The sequence below is a fragment of the Girardinichthys multiradiatus genome, chromosome 12 (genome assembly GCF_021462225.1).
Source record: "Girardinichthys multiradiatus isolate DD_20200921_A chromosome 12, DD_fGirMul_XY1, whole genome shotgun sequence".
NCBI lineage: Eukaryota > Metazoa > Chordata > Actinopteri > Cyprinodontiformes > Goodeidae > Girardinichthys > Girardinichthys multiradiatus.
Genome location: NC_061805.1, coordinates 30,526,223 through 30,547,251, shown reverse-complemented (window position 1 = coordinate 30,547,251; position 21,029 = coordinate 30,526,223). Strand labels below are relative to the sequence as shown.

General features: G+C 38.3%; 1 protein-coding gene across 2 annotated transcripts in view; it reads right to left on the bottom strand.

Annotated features, from left to right (window-relative positions):
- The window catches only part of LOC124877839, a 73,837-nt gene that overhangs the window by 51,282 nt on the left and 1,526 nt on the right, over window positions 1–21,029 (bottom strand). For both annotated transcript variants that reach the window (XM_047381412.1, XM_047381411.1), the window contains exons 2-6: window positions 14,949–15,050; window positions 12,882–13,084; window positions 11,952–12,118; window positions 8,668–8,802; window positions 7,105–7,193 (exon numbers count right to left, since the gene is read on the bottom strand). In XM_047381412.1, the coding sequence (XP_047237368.1) occupies window positions 7,105–7,193; window positions 8,668–8,802; window positions 11,952–12,118; window positions 12,882–13,084; window positions 14,949–15,050 (696 nt within the window). The remainder of the gene's footprint in view (window positions 1–7,104; window positions 7,194–8,667; window positions 8,803–11,951; window positions 12,119–12,881; window positions 13,085–14,948; window positions 15,051–21,029) is intronic.

Genomic DNA, 21,029 nt, shown 5'->3' with positions numbered 1-21,029 from the left:
TAATGTAATGATGAAAATTTAAAATTCATATATTTTAGATTCATTGCACACTAACTGAAATATTTCAGGTCTTTTATTGTTTTAATACGGATGATTTTGGCATACAGCTCATGAAAACCCAAAATTCCTATCTCACAAAATTAGCATATTTCATCCGACCAATAAAAGAAAAGTGTTTTTAATACAAAAAACGTCAACCTTCAAATAATCATGTACAGTTATGCACTCAATATTTGGTCAGGAATCCTTTTGCAGAAATGACTGATTCAATGCAGCGTGGCATGGAGGCAATCAGCCTGTGGCACTTCTGAGGTCTTATGGAGGCCCAGGATGCTTCGATAGCGGCCTTTAGCTCATCCAGAGTGTTGGGTCTTGAGTCTCTCAACGTTCTCTTCACAATATCCCACAGATTCTCTATGGGGTTCAGGTCAGGAGAGTTGGCAGGCCAATTGAGCACAGTGATACCATGGTCAGTAAACCATTTACCAGTGGTTTTGGCACTGTGAGCAGGTGCCAGGTCGTGCTGAAAAATGAAATCTTCATCTTCATAAAGCTTTTCAGCAGATGGAAGCATGAAGTGCTCCAAAATCTCCTGATAGCTAGCTGCATTGACCCTGCCCTTGATAAAACACAGTGGACCAACACCAGCAGCTGACACGGCACCCCAGACCATCACTGACTGTGGGTACTTGACACTGGACTTCTGGCATTTTGGCATTTCCTTCTCCCCAGTCTTCCTCCAGACTCTGGCACCTTGATTTCCGAATGACATGCAGAATTTGCTTTCATCCGAAAAAAGTACTTTGGACCACTGAGCAACAGTCCAGTGCTGCTTCTCTGTAGCCCAGGTCAGGCGCTTCTGCCGCTGTTTCTGGTTCAAAAGTGGCTTGACCTGGGGAATGCGGCACCTGTAGCCCATTTCCTGCACACGCCTGTGCACGGTGGCTCTGGATGTTTCTACTCCAGACTCAGTCCACTGCTTCCTCAGGTCCCCCAAGGTCTGGAATCGGCCCTTCTCCACAATCTTCCTCAGGGTCCAGTCACCTCTTCTCGTTGTGCAGCGTTTTCTGCCACACTTTTTCCTTCCCACAGACTTCCCACTGAGGTGCCTTGATACAGCACTCTGGGAACAGCCTATTCGTTCAGAAATTTCTTTCTGTGTCTTACCCTCTTGCTTGAGGGTGTCAATAGTGGCCTTCTGGACAGCAGTCAGGTCGGCAGTCTTACCCATGATTGGGGTTTTGAGTGATGAACCAGGCTGGGAGTTTTAAAGGCCTCAGGAATCTTTTGCAGGTGTTTAAAGTTAACCCGTTGATTCAGATGATTAGGTTCATAGCTCGTTTAGAGACCCTTTTAATGATATGCTAATTTTGTGAGATAGGAATTTTGGGTTTTCATGAGCTGTATGCCAAAATCATCCGTATTAAGACAATAAAAGACCTGAAATATTTCAGTTAGTGTGCAATGAATCTAAAATATATGAATGTTAAATTTTCATCATGACATTATGGAAAATAATGAACTTTATCACAATATGCTAATATTTTGAGAAGGACCTGTACAAACCTACAAAGACATGACTGTCCACCTAAACTAAAAAGCTGGGCAAGAAGAGCATTGATCTGAGAGGTGATCTACTTCTCAAATTAGGCCTTCATATAGAAGTTGAAAGAAGAAAGTTAGAGTTGTAGGAAAGACAAAAGAAGTTACATAAACAGCTTACGACAGGCCATGTAGGGGGACACAGCAAACATGTCGAAGAAGTGCTTTGGTCAGATCAGACCAAAGTAGAACCTTTTGACCTACAGTACATGCAAGAAACTATCTATATTGAAGCTTCTGGTTGTAACACAACAGAATGTGAAACGGTTCAAGAAGGTTTAAATTGTTTTGAAAGGCCCTGAATAAGCTGGAGATGCTGAAGCTTGACCCGCAGCCTCTTTAAATAGCTGGCAGAAAATGAGTGGACTGAGGTACTGAGGAGTTAACAAATATACACACAGTGGTCAGACTCACACAGAACCAAAGATGACGGATGCTGTTTACCACACACTAAAAACAAACGTAATTAAAACCATTTGTGTCTCTTGTACAAACAGTGGATTAGTGTATGCAAGTGTGTGAATCACTCTAAAAACAGAAACTTCCTTTTTCTAAGGAACAGAAAGAGGTGTGGAAATGGCTTTTAAAAAAGAGAAAACAAAGAACTGTGGGAACATATTGCAATTCTTGGATGTCCGTGTTAATGTAAGCAAAAACACATTATTCTCATGTTCGGGAATCTGTGTGTGTCTGAGGGCTCCTGTCCTTCTCACAGTTCATCAACCCCACAGCATGACGACTCTTCATCCAACTGCAGCCTCATCTGCCAGCGCTAATTTTTGGGCTGTGAAAAGCTTCGATACACACCCTCTGACACGACTGTGGGAAGACTGTGTTTTTGTTGCAATCTGCATTCATTAATTCAAACTCTGCCTATCTGAGCATAAAAAAACCTTTTACATGAGCAAAAAAACATGTAAAGTGGGGTTTGAACTAACTTAAGTTGTGGCACTAACTTTCATTTCTTCCTTCAACTAATTCAACCTCTGTTGTCTCATGTAAACACTTTTTAGTAAAAAAGACAGACTTATTTCTAAAGTACAACCACATATAACAGCTAAATTTGGCCAATAAAACATTGATATGGTGAAATCTTAGACACTGCAAACTGTGTATTTCTGTGGTGACTGTTACTACCAAGAGGCCAGTGCATTGTCCAATAATTACAGGATATAAAAGCACAAAATGCAGTAACTTGAGTATTTTTTATTTATAAATGGATATAAATGTTTATTAAGAGCTGTGACATGTCGTTTCATTCAATCACTCTAATAGATGAGACGCATAGAATAAGCATGGAGCTGATGCCAGCGCCAAGGCTTACGGAAGGCTGCCAAAGCCATGCCCAACTTTCATCTGCATTTGGAGAAGAAGCATAAAAATTGCTGCATTAAATGTAAGTGATGCCACTAAAGCACCCATTTACATTAGCAATATAAATCTATACCAAAACCTCCCAGAAATCTTGTCAATCCATCTTGGCAATGAAAAAAAAAAAAAAAAAAAAAACCCACCTGAGTAACCGTAGAAGCTGTAGTCTAAAGTACATGATGCCTATTTAAAGGATTTTGGCATAATCACTGCTCTTACTTGCCCAAGGATGCCCTTTTCTCCCAGACTATATCTTGAGATCTTGTCAATCACCACCGCAAACAAGAAGGGGGACAAGGGTTAGGCTTGGTACTGACTGTGTGCCCGGGAAGTAGACATTGCTCACGCTTTGAGTTAACCAGGACCCGATCGCTCTTAAAAGCAAACCGGGTACCCGTTACTCTGGCATTTCCCCAACAAGTCACACATATTATATTTAACAGGGAGTTTAAAGCTCTGCATTTGCTCTTCCATTACTGAGCAGGACCCAGGCTGACTAATGTATGTTTATACAGTAAACAAAAATACATTAGTCAGTGTATACGATGTGTCCATATCGTTATCCCACATCACAATCTTTCCCCTTGCTAACTAGGCAATCAATGCCATCAAGACCTCTAACTCAGTCCTCTGTAAGTGCAGTCAACCCTCCCCACACACACACACCCAACTCTCTCTGACAAACACACAGCACATACACCATTAAAGACTAATTGAATCTAATTTATTTAGTTTTCTGGAAAGAATCATTTAAGGCAGAACTTCCCTAAGCCCCTCAATAAATGACTCTCATACCGTTTTACTCTCTTTTCAAACACAATTAAAAAATAATATATAAATATATACACATCGCAAATGACATGCATATGAGGAGTTCATTTTGGAGCCCGATATCAGGTCATTAGTAACCCACCATGACGCTGTAGAGTTTGGGTCCGCTGGCGACACGCAGGCCCCTGGCCATTTATTCTATATTAAGTCTTTAATGGGCCCTCTCTCTCTCTCTCACACACACTCTTTCAGTTCTTCTCTGTCTCTATCTCTTCCTCCTGACACGCAGCATGTAGGCACAGCGCTGGTAAAATATGCACAGAAAGTCCGGTGCGCACACATGAGCAAAGCCATTCAAATGAATGGTTATTTATTCGCTAAACGAGGATCTGGGTGTTTAATGTTCCTTGGACGTTAGGTAGTTTTCTGGGGGAGGAAGAGCCATACCCCTACGGCTACAGACATCATTTATTTTACACATAGCTTAATACCGCACGCTAGGCAGCCGCTGAGAAAAATGGGCTTTGAGAAGGGAAATATGAAAGAAATAATGAATGACTTTTATTTATTTATTTATTTTTTTTGGTTAGGGGTGGGGGGAGTGAAGACATTAGAGACTGTAGCAGGGAGAGAAGCATGGGGTAGACTTAAAAGCTTAAACCCTACTTTGTTTTTGTGTTTGTGTGTCTGTGCTCACAACAGCAACTGAAGGAGCCAGGCAAGCCAGCGACAGCGTCAACACTAACGTTACACAAATGTGTGTGAAAATGAAAACCCGTTTCGGTGTGCTTGTTGGATTTTTGAATATCAGCAGGGAGGATGGTGATACATCACTGTGTGCGAGGCTTTCAGGCCTCCATCTACATCTCATCAAGATGCAAACTAAAACTTCAGAGGGCTCCTCCGCTATACAAAACACCTCCAAAAAGTTACATAGAGCAGGTGTGATGCAACCAAAACATCCAAATCACCAGAAGTAACTTTTTGATGAATGATTGAAAAATAAGTTCTCATTTCTTATCAGTGTTTTATTTTGTTTTGTATCCATCTATCATTAAGAAGACAGCAGGTCATTGCAAGCTTATGGTATTAAAACCCAGCTTAATCAGCATGATACATTGAAATGATTTGCCTGACTGGGGTTAATAAACATAATAACTCTAGAAATAACCAAAATACAAATACATACAAATTGTGTATTCTTGTTTAGCAAGAATTTATATCTCAGAAAAAAACTTAATTAAATTGAATACTTATTTAAATTATTATTTTTTAAAAACTCATCCAGGTGCAGTGCTGAATAACATTTCTGATTTGACCTTTCACCCACAAAAGCTGCTCTCCTCCAGGTGACTTCAAAATTTCCTCTGGACATAATCTTTTATACCAAGTAGTGGTGCACCTGAATCTCCAAATATAAACATGTTTACGACATCATTATACTACAAAATGTTTTATATGAATGACGGTCAATAAATTATCAAAGTTTATCTTATGGAATTAGTCTTATTAAGCTAAATTTGAAAGAAAAAAAGTTTCACAATAACTCATTATTAGCTGTAGCTTTAAATATTGGTAAAACCTGAATATGAAATATGTAAAAGCAGCCCCAGTCAAGATGTATTGTTTTCACAACAGTAATGTATTGTTGACATTGTTGCTCTCTCTCCCTAGACTAAAGAAGCTGGTAATAAACAAAATAATACAAATTCATCATTGATTAATGTGCAACACAAGAGAGTCCGACTCAACCCCAAGTCTGCCACTGATTGGTTGATCAGCCCCTCCTGACAACTCCTCTCAGATGACCCAGGACTGATTGCCATGTCAGATTTGGTTGTGTTAATTATTTTTTTGTTTGCACTGTACACTTTGCTACATTTTTCTAAGTTTGTTTGAAGTTCCTGCAAGATTTTTTATTTTTTATTTTTTGTTTATGTGTGCTCTGGATCATTTATTAACATTCCTTATGCTGCTTTTTCGTTATATACAACCCAAATCAAAAAAAAAAAAAAAAAAGAGTGTTCCAGAGTAAGGCATTTTCAGACATCCAAAAGCCTTGTGCCAGGGGTACCGTTACTGCTTTTCCATTTCCAAAATATCTGGGGCAGACAGAACCACAGTTGGAGGAGAAAAGATTACTGTCAATCCAGCAGAGAAAGAAGAAGGTGATTTTGTAGCTGAAAGCTGACAAATCAAAGCTTATAACGAAAATTGATTCCATCTTCATTTTCTTTCTCCTCTCATTTGAATATCAAGAGATGAAACTCAAAATTAAGTTGCAAGACACTTTTCCTTAGCTTTCTGAGGTCAATAAACCTTTGAAAAATTTTACATTCATAATCTGTTTAGATACAGGATTCCTTCAAATTTTCTATTTCAAAATTGGGTAATTTATTAAGACAAAAATTAAAAATAATTTCTGACACTTTTTAAAATATTTTGTATCTTTGAGCATAAAAACATAGTAGGGTTTCATTATTTGTTTGTTGCACAAATAACAAAACATGATCCTGAAGTTGACTTCGAATTTGAGTGTGGTAAAGGACTTTCTAGCTTTCTTTTGTATTTTGACAAAATTAGATTAGCACTATTTAAAAGTGCATAATAGTTTGAAAAAAATCTAGATTCTGAATTATCCAGCATTAAATGCAGATTTTCTAAGCACAGTTTTGATCCCTTTATTTTGTTCATAAAAATGCTTTAAGAAGGTCTAAAGGCACAAAGGCAGTGAAATTGTTCTTCTTTACCTTTGAATATGTGTGGATTAATCTGTAGCTTCTGTCAGCTACTCAAAACTCATATTGATCAATGACTTGGACAAAAACGTAAGTTTTGATGATGCAAATAAAAGATAAAATATTTATGTAGTTATAAATCAAAGTAAAGTCAACCTTTTTCATAAGGTTTATACTGTTTTTATTTTTCCTTACTTATCTAGGCTTGAGAAATGATCAAATAAAATTCCATGCTTTCCCAGACTTTTAAAGACAGCATAGGAACTCTCTAGATGTTATCTTGAACTTTCTTTAATCATAACACCTCCTCCTTTTTTTTGGAGTTTGCAGAGTAGAATCCGCGTTAGTATTCGATTCTTACGCATTTCTTAAACCATTAATAAGTAAATCATAACTCGATTAATAATCTTAATTACACTGATTGATTAGTTTCTGTTGAGTTGTCATCTCATTAATTGGAGTGTGCATTTTTGTGTTTATCCTCTGAGAAATCTACAAAAATGTCTTTGCTTCTTTTATTTGCAATCAAGATCAAACAATAGGGAGAGAAACAACCATCAGATCGATTTTAACACAGTTTAATTAGGTAACCGGTAGTTTTTACTAAGAATATGAAACAAACCTCCTTGTTTGTGGGTACTGATGTGAGTCCAAGCGTCATCTCTCCATCTGTAAACTCCTTCAGCTCCATGGTCAGCAGCCGCATTAACTCTACATCCGGTCAGCACACACAAACAGACTAACAGTTATATGAAAACACACACAAAGTGATACAAAACAATTTCACAACAAACAGAGAAAAACACGAGAATGAATTTCCTAACCAGAACCAAAAGTTTACCGGACAGATGATGCAGTTACAGATCAAAACCAAAAATCACTTTCAATTTTTTAATAGTCAGGACCCTATTTAGAGTGGACAACGGTCAGCACAGTTTGAAGAATAAAGCATACATTTTCAAAGCCACATTTTTTCAGTTTAAGCAAATGCTACATTAAATATTTTCAGACAGCATCACTCTGGCTTCAAATTATTATTTACATGAATACCATTTTCTCATCTGAACAAAGTGGTTGTTGCATGTTTGAGTCCAATGCAATGTTGTGGACAGTCTCCAGCTGCAGCCTCACAGTTCATAGGCTAATCCAAAAACAACCATTTGGAAAATTAAAACCTGTCTAGAATCAAATTATGGCACTTTTTCAGAGAGCTGATCAGTGGTACGATATGTTGCAGCCATGATGCATGTAACGGATGTGTTTTATTAATAAAATGATGAGTCAAACAATATTCTGATTCAACTTTGACATTGTAGAAAAATACTCTTTATAGTTTTCACTTTAATAGTGAGAACATTTATGATATTGCATTGTTTCAGGTGGGGTAAATTGGCCGTACTATGCGTAGTGATCACCTTCAGGCCCCCAAGAAAACATCTACCTCATTCTCCAAACTGAAGTCATGCCGACACCTGCTAGAAGCTATAGCACTGACTGCTTATAAGTACTCCAAACTTAAAAATAAACTGTCTTTTTAAAATTTTGCAGATATTTCAACTGTAAAGTAAAAGCTGCAGAGTTAGCTGAAGATTGCAGTAGGCCAAAGCTTTCCTAATCATCTTGTTAACACAGCTCCAACATTTCTGGAAGTGGTTATTAAAACTTCACATTTTAAGTTATCACTATATGGTAGATTTCTTCAGATTCAATGTCATGGATATTTATATTTAAAACCAAACCTTAAAAACATACTCATGAACCTCCTAGGTTTACCTGTCACTATTAATAGTGTTGCTGAAACCTGTTCTGAAGTAAAGCATCTTGGCACTCTTGCTTAGTTGCTCCAAGTTTCAGTTTCTCTTTAAGATTAATTTAAGTTAGAACAATTTCCCTGAATTCAAATATAGCAGAAAGGTTAGCTTGCAGATTCCTCACTAGAGATCCACAAGCACGTCAGTGACGTGAAATTTTCTACAAAATGACTTTAATTCAGTACAACAAATTTGTCCAGTTATATTGAAGCAACAAATTCAGAATAAAAAGCCTCACAGAGCATAAAGAACTGCCATCACCAATACATTTAAAATGTTGAGCCAAATGCAAGCTAGCCTAAAATTTCTGCTAAATTCTTTATTTTTGTGTTTACTGTGCATTCAGATAAAATCCAACATATTAAGAATAGCACCTGGTTGCTTCACTTTATCGGGCTGATTAACTGTGACATCAACCCACTGCTCCAAGGATCTTAAAAGGTCCTTCAGCTCTTCTGGACCACAGCCACGTTTGATCCAAAAAGCTTCTCTAAGGAGGTGCGAGGCATCTGGAGACAAATAAAGCAAGTATGCAAAAAAGACTCCTTTTAATAAGTAATTCATAGTTCTTGTTTATAAAAGAAGTTCAGTGTGCTTCCGAAAATAGGTGCATTGTGAACCTGACGTTCTTCTGTAGAACAAGTATCGCTAAAACACAATTTGCTTAAGGACCCTCTGCTCTGAGTTGTACACACACAGTGGGGCTTCTGTAAGTAAATGTAGAACTTGTCAGGGTGCTGTATGGGTGATTATGAAAATATATCACTAATTAAAAGCAACTTTACATAGCCAATACACTAAAGGTTTCCTCTACCTCTGTGTCTCTTCGCACTTAGATTTTGTTGTTCAGGAATAAAGTTGAGCTACTTGGCTTGTTTATGAAACAATTAACCTGAAAATCTATTGTCCAAAGATCTGTCACAAAGACTTATGGGACATGGATCAATTAGAATACTTTATTCTCCTGCTCTGTTTATCAGGCTTTTCTGTCATCACCATTTTACTCGGTTTACTATGAGCTTTTTCTCCATGTACCTTCCCTGACTGACTAAATGAGTAGAAAACCAGCAGAGCACTACAGAATGAAGACCAGATATTTCTTCTGCATCACCTTTGCATCACTGCTTTAAATGCTTTAAGAGGACAGTAACTAAAATTTAATCTTTAAGTTTGCTATTTCAATATTTAATGTATTCACAAATTGATACCCTTTATAGCTGAAAGCATTTGTATGTCTGCCCTTTTGTACATGTGAACTGGAATAACAGTCTATCCATAAGGTTTATTATGATGTCGGCCTACCCTTTGCAGCTTTAACAGATTCACCCGTTCCTTTCCGGAAAGGCTTCCCACGCGGTTTAGAAGTCTGTTTATGGGAATTTTTTAACCATTCATCCAGTAGCTTATTTGTGAGGTCAGACACTGTTGTTGAATTAAAAGGCTTGGCTCTCAGCCTCTGCTCTAATTGTGGAAGCAGTCTGCATACCTAGGTGCTAAATTTATACACCTGTGGCCATAGAAGTCATTGAAACACCTGATTTCAACATTTGGAGGGGTGACTTGGGCTGGGACCCACAGCCATGGTTACAACATGAAAGGCCAGTACAAACTTTCCTGGAAATTCCAAAATAAATTGCATTAACCTACTTCCAGCAGTTGAGGAAGGGGGGGTAGCAGCGGACTTCCCATGATGCCACTGGCTCTGTAAAACCACACCCTTTCCACTGTTCCTCTTTGCGGGACCGGGATCGGAGAGGCAGCGCGCTAATGTCTCTTTGCTGGCAAAAAGACATAAACTCTTCAAACTGGATCCAAGGGTGTCATACGATCATCGATCATATGCACTAAGATAAGTACAAATGAATCACTCTGTGTATCCGGTAGATTCATTTATGAAAGGGAATTAAGGTATACGCCTGGCTTGACTTTCTCTCTGAGGCCTGCAGAAGCAAACGGTGTTCCAGAGAAGTCCCAGTAGAGAAGCTGTCTCTACAAAGCCGAGTGAAGCGGTTTTCCCTGCCTGAGAAAAGAACAACAGGAGCCGCATCACCGTGGTTACGGTAATGTGCAGTTTGGCCGGCCGTCAGAACAGCCGCCACTCCCCACAGCTAAGGAGGCTAGCTGTAGCTAACCGTTTAAAGACTGTGGACGTTTCTTCAAACTTCGTCGTCGCCCAGGACAACTCCTCAGCATGGTTCATGAGGTTAGGTTTTGGGCAGAGAGTAATAGTGAAGGATTTAGATTGAAATGATCTAAATGTTTTTCATTTTTATGAAGTTTGGTTTTGTTTGTGTTGAACTCAGCTATCTTGGTGCTTGCAGGCTATCTGCTACACACATGCTCAGGTTGTGTTCTTTGTTTATATGTTTTAAAGTTAAGACAAACTTTACTTGAAGGGTGATTTTAAACACAGAAGATTGATCATAACGCGCCGTCCGCGATTATGCATTTTAACCCTTTTACTGACGGTATTTTTAAAAGGTATGTGTTTGATTCTGGTGCTAAGCTAGCAGCCTCCTTTGTTTACTTCAACTGCTAACAGGTAAGGACACGTGCTTGCTGCCAAATAATATTTACCCAGAAAGGTTAGTTTTCAATCCAGTAAATAATGTGTCCCTAACATCATTTTACTAAATGTGATAACTAAACACCATTAAGCCCTATTTCTCCAGAAAGATTTGGCTCTTTTCCAAAATATTCCCTTAATAATATTTCTTCAAATATTATTTTAATAAATAAAGGCAGCTAATTAAACACCGTTGAGAAATGGTCATCCAGAAGGTTGGTTTTATTCAGCAGATCATTATTTAAAACATTATTTTATTAAAATAATATTTTACCTGATCTTGCATTGTGAAGGGTTGTCTAAATATTTGCTGATTATTGCCTAGGTTGGTTCCAAAACTAACTTCACTTCACTTCCAGATTCTTCAAGATAATCCTTGGTTCTCAAACATAAACATTGCATGGTAATGTTGCATCACTCTTTTGGTCATAATTTCCAATCACCTTTAATCAACTTGTTTATATTGTACATAGTCCATTAGTCTTCGTTATTCTTTCATTTTGCTTGGTAGTTTAGTTGGATTGTTTTAGCGTAGTAAAGAGTTTGTTGATTGAAATATGTTTGACTTTGAGTTGACTTACTTTTGTTAAATTCTTGTATTTTAAGAAATTGTGTGAATTCATTCCATTTATGTGCAAAGTTTATGCTGTTCAATAATGTCAGAGCTCGTCTCACACCTTTCTATTTTGTCCTAATACCATCGCCTTACTGGGCTGGTATTCACAGGACAACCCTTAACAGACTGAAATATTATTTGATAAAATATTAATATTATATATTAAACAATATTCTCAGATTCATAATCCTAACACCAGTGTATATCTTGGAATTTCTAACAGCCACTTTGTTGTTTGGTGAGAGAAAACTATTTAAAAAAAGAACAAATTTGAAAATTTGCTTAAGTTTTAAAAACTTACATTATGGGTCTTTGTGTGTCTTTACATGTTTTTTCTTACCCATACTCACCAACCCTTATCTCACTTTTCTCATCTCTCCTGGTGGGTGTTAAGCGAGTCATGTCAGGGGATTTGTGTGTGTCCTCCTTCATCGCCCCATTACTCCCCCCAGGGGTGGTGCCTTTGGCTCCCTTACCTCCGAGAAGCTCCCCCAGCGCTGCTCTGTCCTGCTCTGCTGCCTCTTGAAGAATCTCTCTGGCGACTGTTGTCACCGCGGACAGTGCCCCATCATTCGCTGCGTCCCACTGCCTGTCCTGATGGACCACTCGCAGGATGCTGGACTCCAAAGTGTGGTACTCAGAGCTAGGAGAGAGAGAAAGAGATAAAACAAGGATGAAGGGGATATGGATGGCTGCAGGGGAAGGAGTCATAATTGTGAGGCATTTGTAAAAATGCAATTTTCCTTTGGGTCATACGATGAACACACAGAGGCCTGAAATACACACAGCTTCTTATCCAAATTGTATTTTCTTTTTACAAGCCTTCAAAGACACAACAAGCCTTTAAGATATAAACAAGCTTCCTAAAACAGATATTTGAGTCCCAAAGAGCTTTGTAAAAAAACGCCAAAAAACCCCCCACATAATTCAGTGCAGCAACTTTTGGGTGAATTATTAAAATTAGTCAGTCAGTCAGTCAGTCATTTTCTACCGCTTATTCCATAGTGGGTCGCGGGGGAGCTGGTGCCTATCTCCAGCAGTCTATGGGCGAGAGGCGGGGTACACCCTGAACAAGTCGCCAGTCCATCACAGGGCAACACACAAACAACCATGCACACACTCATTCATACACCTAAGGGCAATTCAGAGTGACCAATTAACCTAACAGACATGTCTTTGGACTGTGGGAGGAAGCCGGAGTACCCGGTGAGAACCCACGCATGCACGGGGAGAACATGCAAACTCCATGCAGAAAGACCCCTGGTCGGGAATTGAACCCAGGACCTTCTTGCTGCAAGGCAACAGTGCTACCAGCTGTGCCACCGTGCAGCCCATTATTAAAATTAGCTGAATTTAAATAAAATTCACTTGAGTCCAGGGTGCGGTTGTAATTTGCATTTACTCACTTCTCTAGAAGTCCATCTCTCAGCAGAGTGAGCAAAAGCTTTCCAGCTTGATGAAGATTTACAAGGTCTACATCTTCCCTCCATAACAAGACACTCTCACTAATTTTCACCCTCTTCAGATATCTGACGGTCTCCTCCGGCAACTCGTTGCTGCACCGCTTCCTGCACAGCAAGGGTACACACACTCCACCTGAGGGTTGCTTCTAGATCACCCAGAAACACAAACAGAAACAAAATCAGCTTGGAATTAAATGTTGCTATAGTCCGTGTAGACATATAAAGTCAAGTTAGGTACAGTCATGATTCTTGCATAAATAAAACCCTGGACAAGACCCCCATTCACACAACATCCACCCACTTTCCTAAAAAAGCCTAAACAACTTTTCACAACATCAACTATTAGAAACATAAATAACTCAAAAATATAAATCTCATATTCATTGATTTAGACAGATTGATAAGATAGTGTTCACACTTGTCTCAATATTAAGTGATACAATGCCAAGAATTAATAAAATATTTTATTTTTGGGTTTTTTCCAACATTAGATGAAAGTTTCCTAAATTGCCAACTGTGTTTTGAATAATCTTTGTTCAGTGAAGAACAATCTAGCTGAGGTCTGATCAGCCTAAATATGTAAGATATTGAACTAGAAATGGAGAAACGCAGTCCACACATTGAAAAAGCCCTTTAAGTTAGCACCACATCATTACTACAAATCAGAGATTAACTTAAGCAATACCAGGCATATGTAGTGTACACCATTATTTTCTTACAGAACTGGATGGCCATTTCATTGACTAAACATGGGCAATAGTAGAATCATTAAGGGGGGAGCTGAGGATAACTTTTTAATTACTTGAATTTTTTTTTTCAACCTTGTTCCGACCCCCAAGGTTTGCCGCTCCGGGCAGAAAGCCACATGGCTCATATGAAGTACCACCACTACTTGGATAAACAGAAATTTTACATGCGGTACATAATTAAATTATGCAATTTAGTAGCAATTAAGAAAGAGGTGATTTTTATCAAACTTACCCCATCAAAAAGGCATTCTGAAGTATTGATATAGTTATTGTACATGTAGGTGCAACCTCTTTTATTCTAAAGTTTTACTTGTTGGGGCATTAAAAAAAACATTTTCAAGATAATACAATGTCTTAGAAGTTGTGCCACTACCGCAGTTTCACAACATTATTATTACATTATTATTCATTTTAAAAATATTAGGCCACAGTACAGAAGCAGCAGCTGAAAAGTCTACCCAATAAGTAAATAGCTTGTAGAGCCACCTTTAATAGCATTAACTGGTAAACTTTGAAAAAGTGAGGTTGTCTTCACAGTTCTGCTTTAGTTTTTTGACCTGTTTGGGTATTTTTTCATGCACAACTCATCGAAGGTGCTGTTACAATATTTCAGTGAGGTTAAAGTTTCTTTTTTTGCTGGATTATTAAAAGACTCAAGTTCTTTTTGGTCTGCAGCTGCCAAGTTGTCAGTTTGCTGTTGTGGTTCATTGACCAAGCGTCAGATGTCAAACAGATTACCTCACATTTCAGTTCAGAAAACTTTGATATACAGAATGAGTTAATGTGCAACTAAATTCTGCATACAGCACTTATCATGCTTTATCTGGACATATGAGAGAGTTTACAGGACAATCTAAAGATGATCTGCTTGTAATCCATCTCTGAACCAGGAATGGACGTAAACAGAGATACACTGGCATGTATTTTTGAAAAAAGGGGCTCTGAAATGGGCTCATTGTCAAAACATATGCATCAGAGGTTTTGAGAAAGCTATTGACTGCATAGTGCAGAGGTTGAGTGGCTGCAGAACAAACCTACATCCTCATACAACTTGACTTATGTCATCATGCTCCTATTAAGGCTCCTTCTAAACATCAGCACTAAACAAGGCCTACTTTTATTAAATGCAAGTTTATAATTTTACAATTTAACTTTGATTATGTTTCTAAACATGGACATTTTTTGCATTTTAACATTTCTCTAGGTGGAATTATAGAATATTATTGTTAATCAGACATACAGTAACTTTTGCTGCAATTACCTGACTGAGGTGCAGTGCTAAGCACAGTGTTGCAGACACAGTGTCAACATCAGGTTCTGGTCCACCTAAAACAGCATGGATGGGACCCTCAGGTAGACCTGCCTGAAAACACACACAAAGAATCTCAGTTACTGTTTCTGTGCTTCTTATTTAAATGAATCAGTTACAGTGAGACATCAGTCTGTAACAGAAAATATTTGTTTTCAAAAGTCATACACTGGCAGCAGCTGATTGTAGTTGTAGATTGATTATACATTATTGTAAGATCTAAACGCTCATCTACACACAGCATAATGCCTTAGTCGAAACCCATTGAGCCAGCACGCCTCAGCTAGATGACTGCAGCATCTTGAAACCCTCCGTATGAATTAATAATGAAACCACAATGCTGCACGATTCAGCTCAGGTTTGACAGAGAACACTTTTAAACAGGGTTGGTGATGGTGTCAAAGTCCCTTATAACAGCCAAGCAACAGGAGCGTATTTCCCCCCTCAGTGTTATGGCTTGTCAGTGCAGCTATTAGTTCCACTGACTACATTTAACAATGAGGACAAAAACTCCCCACTTCGGGTAAACGGACATTAATGAGAGCTGCATTGCAAAGATGAGGCATTCATCTCTGCACAAGAAAGGCAGGAAATTAAGTCTCTTCTCTCATTTGTTGACTGGGGTCCTTGGAATTATCTTTGAAAACGGCAGATAATTAATGATCCTCCGGCATAATACAAATGGTTTGTACAAAAAGCCATGATGTAAAAAACAATAATAATTAGAGGATTCAGAATTTAAAATGTTTTAAAGGTTGAAAAAGCACCCCAATGAGCACGTCTTTTAGTTATTTGAACAATAAAGAAGCTCACAGGTTATTGTAAGTATGAACAAAACCCATGCACAACCGTCTAAAGCATGTCTAGTTCTGTTTCAATCTTTAGTGCTTTACCTCTCAGACAGATAAGCCAAATCACCGCCCGCACATGCCCTGCCTGCAGCTTGTACCTTTAATTACTGGAAAACTTGGAAACAATGAATTCACATTTTATCCAGAGGAAATCTTAATTGGTTTCTAAGATGTTGGAATGTGAAAAGAAAGGACATACAGCAAAAAATTACCATGAGAATGCTCATTTTATAGTGTTCTACCATTAGATTCTTTTGATTGAGCATTATTGTTGTTTGCTTTCTTGCAGAAACTAAACAAATGGGCAAGCTGCTTTTCTTCCGTACTCAGGTTTGTGAACATGAGTGGTTGAAAAGTGGGAAAATATGTCTACAGTACAGTACGGTGCAAAGGTTACAACCATGCAAATTCTGCCTATTTAATTTGGATTTTATTAAGAAGAAATGTGTGGCATGCATTTGATTTCAGCCATCCTGGGAAAAGACTTTGTAGAACCATATTTTGCTGCAAGTCTTTTGTGGTATTCCTTCTTTCCATAACAGCTCAAGCCTAGTCAGATTGAATGGAGAACATCTGTGAACATATTTTTTTAAATCTTGTCACATTGGATTTAGGTCTGGACTTTGACTAGGCTATTCTAACACTCTTTAGTAGCCTCTAACTGGTTTTGTTCCAGTATTGCCCTCTGACCAGCTTTAATGTCCCTGCCAAAGAAAACATCCCCACACCATAATGCTGCTACTATCATGTTTCTTTATTTTATAAACCTCTCCACAACTTTCTCCTCAACTTGTCTGCTGCTTGCTTCATGCTTTATGCTTCAACAAGGTCCCTCAGACCAGCTGACCATCTTCTGTTTGTTGTACCAAAAACTAGACAGAAGCCCAGCAGAGATTGAACCTTTTCTATTGTTGCTTCCAAAATTATGGAACAAGTTGCCATTAAATATTAGAAAGACGTTTTCTCTTGCCTTTTTTAAGTCTCTCTTACAAACACACTAATTTTCAGAGAATTTAGAGTCTTGGCAGAATATTTTATTCTGCTTATATTGTTCTTTGATCTATTTTATTATTATTATTTATGTCTTGGTTTGATCAGTTTTAGTACTGTGGAGCGCATTATACAAATAGTTTTTTAAATGTGCTTTATAAATAAAATCGATTTGGATTTCTCAGTCTCCAAGCTGCTCTTTGAACACTGATGTTCTCCAACAAGCCACAGAAAACCTATAAAGAACCTCTGTATTTACGCTTAGATTAAAATGCAAACAAGCATATTCTATATAAAACTACTATATACTAATTATGTGACTTCTGAAGGAAGTTTGTTGGCAATGGACTTTATTTAGGGGCATAAGAACACAAGGGACTACCAACAAAATCACACCACACTTTCCAGAGCTTCTAACAAAATTTAGAAAACCATGTATCATCTTTCCACTTCACAATTATGCACTAGTAGTCTGAGTTGGTCAAGCAGAAAAACACCTTATAGTTTGTGGGTGAAAGGTGACAAGTTGTAGAAAAGTTCAAGGGTCATGAAAACATTTGCTTTTTGTATACTCCTGACGCGGTTGGTGCACTTCAGAAAATAATTAGCAGTAATGCATGTCGTTTTCCAGTCAGCCCTCCAAACACATCTTTTTGTGTTTGATATGAGAGAAAACAACAAAGTCAACCAGCTTTCTTGAACGTCACTCTGAAAACGTTACACTACAATACTAGTTGACATACTGAGTACCTAATGCCAGACTCAGATGAAGCACAGATGGTAAAGAGCGAGGAAGTGAAAGCTCAGTGGGCAGAGAAAAGGTTTGTGGCTGTCAATTAGCCTGAGGGTGAGAATGGAAGAAGCAAGATGAGATTGAAGGATAGAGGACTTCAAAGAGACTTTAATGAAGAGATGGGTTGAAAACAAATGTGGTGGGTCGAATATGCAGAAGAAGCACCAAAAAAGAAAATGGGTATACAGGTGACAATATACAAATTTTTGATAATCAATGGAATCTCCTAATTCCATCTCCTAAGATGAACGTAGAGAGGAGAAGCTATGTGAGAGAAAGATACAATCCAGTTCCTTCATAAGAGAGAGAGACAGGAAAGATAAATCAATACTAGAGGCAGCAGAGAGGAAGTGATGCATTAGCAGGAGAAAAGGCCAGTGTCCATTCCACTGCATCAGGAAAACATTGGTGAGTGTGTGTGTGTGTCAGCAGGAGCATGTATTAGTCATCTGATATCTTTCAGGTGGAGTGCTTTCTCTCCCTCCTTTACAACATTCAAAATCTCTCCTCTCCTTTGTGGTGGCAGTCAAGAATATCCTTTTTCTGTCAGATAGCCCTGGGAAACAATGGACTACTACTACTACCACTGCTGCTTTACAATAAATTATGTGACCGTCACCATTTAAAAACAAAGCCTACGTTAATATTTTTACCTGAAAACATCTTTCTGAAGGAAAGTAATGTAATCAAGATAACATTAAAATAAAACTGACTCTCTCCTGCTGTAGGTAGAGTACTAAAGTTTTTTTTTTTTTTATAAAAGCCCCTCTTTCTGTGACCCCATACATAACAAAACAGAGCTCCACTACCTCAAGAACACCATTCAATAAAACATTGAAAATTGTGTGTGTTCATAAACTGCTTCATATATCTTAAATTGTGTTTAACATTATCTTTGTTCACTGGAGCTCTGAGCAGCTGAAATATTTCCGATGTTTAACAACAGATTGTGAAATGCAGTCTAGAATCCCTTCAATGCACCGAAACAGCCCTTTAATTTGGCTGCAATTTGTAAGCTGTTATTCAGGAACAACTTCAGGATCATTAGCCACATGTGATGTAAAGCAGTATTTTCGTACAATGCCGACACAAAACACACCACGGAAAAAAAACATGTAGTGATGTAGATGGATACAATGTGTACCTCCATTTCCCATTGAATGGACACGCAGACAAGCAGCAGAAAACCCATATGGAAACAACGCAAGAATAATTTAACCCTCACTTTTACCTCCTCAAACTATGCGGTCCTGGGCAGAGAGCCATATTGACCATGTCAAAAACCACCAGCGGATTCATGACTGGCTCTGGATTACTTTTACATCTCCTTTTCAAATGGTGAATCTTGAAAAAGTAGCTCATCCGGCAGTTATTTTTATGTCTAAGCATTAATGTGATGTTGTAAAACTCGTACAGAAAAGAATCGCCCAGCACCTCTGACTGTAAATAAATAACTTGAAGAATAAATGGTTAAAAGTGTCTTTAAGTATACAGTCAATTTAGATGTTGAAAGTAATCCTTAGCTGATTGAGCTGTTTACCAAATGACAATGAGCAACGGAGCAGAAGAGGAGATGGTTTCAGTAAGTACGGGCAGAGCCAAGCCAATTAGAGGTATTGCTGTTTTGGATCAGATCCATCTTTAAAGTAAGTGAAGAAACTCTCAGGGAATGGCAGGGATAGTGAGTGGGCTGCAAAGGACTGAATCATCAGATTTGAGACAGAAGAGATTTTTCCAAGAGATAAAACCAGTGTGTGTGTGTGTGTGTTCAAGAAACAAAATGGTCATAATGTACACTTTATCAGCAACTTTCAAGACACTCAACACTTGCCCACCTTAACATTTGATTACCTCACAGTACTCTGATTTGCAAATGTATATCTTTGATCTTTTCCTCCTTGGCAGCTTTCACCATGTTCACATGAAGCACTTAGAGGACAAATGCTCCTGACTTCTCTTGAAAATGTCCGTCTGGGCAGGTTGTTCATAGAAACACAGTGACACACCTGTTTACATGGATATATCATTGCCTCTGAATGCACGCTTGAAAAAAATGCATCCAAAGTGTCCCCAAAAACTCTCACCTTTTTGTCACGTTGTAACCACAAGCTTCAGTGCCTTTCATTAGCATTTTATGTAAAAAACAAAAAACAATGCAAAGTATTGCAGAATTGTGAAGTTGGATGTAAAGGACTCATGGCTTTTAAATCAGTCAGTCATTTTCTACCGCTTCTTCCATAGTGGGTCGCAGAGAAGCTGGTGCCTATCACCAGCAGTCAATGGGGGGGGAGGCGGAGTACACCCTGGACAGGTCACCAGTCCATCGCAGGTTTTAAAATCATTTAACTAATAAAATTCTGATAAATGTGGAGTGTTATGTAGTCATCCCACTTCACTCTAATACCCCTAAAATCCCCTAAAAGTAAAATCCAGTGCAACATTTTCCACCTGTGTGTAATTTAATCTCACTAGCAGAAGCAGAATGGCTGCTAAAACAATATCAGAATCTTTGGACATCTCACTGTTCAATTCATTATCTCAAAATGGATCAATTTTGGCACAACTACAAAACTAGAAATACGTCAATTTTCAAAAGCTAAAATGAGAACCCTAACCCTGATATGGCTTCCCACCTGGACCGACAGCTATGGCAAAGAAGAGCATTAACCAGTGAAGCAGCCAAGAGGCCCATGGTCACTCTGAAGGAGCTGCAGAGATCCACAGCTCAAGTAGGAGGAACTGTTGACAGGATTGTTAGCCCTCCACATTTGGGGAGTGTACAACTATTAGTTGTACTCTCCGCACAGTTGTTCATACTTGATGGAAAATAGATTAAGCTAAATACAGGGCAATCTCGGAAGAGGTGGTAAAAGACTTGGGCTGAGGATCCAGCCGAATAATGACCCTAAACATACAGCCAGAGCTAAAGTCAAACAGTTTGGATCAGAGCATATTCATGTCTTGGAATGGCCCAGTCAAAGTCCCAACCTAAATCCAATTGAGAATCAGTGGCAAGATTCAGAATTACTGTTTACATATGCTCTCCCTCCAGTCTGACTGATCTTAAGCTATTTTGCAAGGAAGAATATCTAAAAATGTGAAATCTCCAAGAATCTCCAAATGCGCAAAGCTGGTAGAGACATACCCCTAAAGGCTTGCAGCTCTAATAGATGGGAAAGGTAGTTCTACAAACAATTGACTTAGATGTTGACTTACATATGCTCAACACACATTTCAAACTTTTATTTGTAAATATTTTGAAAACCATGTATCCTCTTCCATGTGCTTCCCAATAATCCACTATGTGTTGCTTTGTCTCATAATGCTCCAATAAAAATGCATTTTATAATTCTGTGCTCATATGCAGCACATATCTATACATTAGTTCATGTAAGCCAA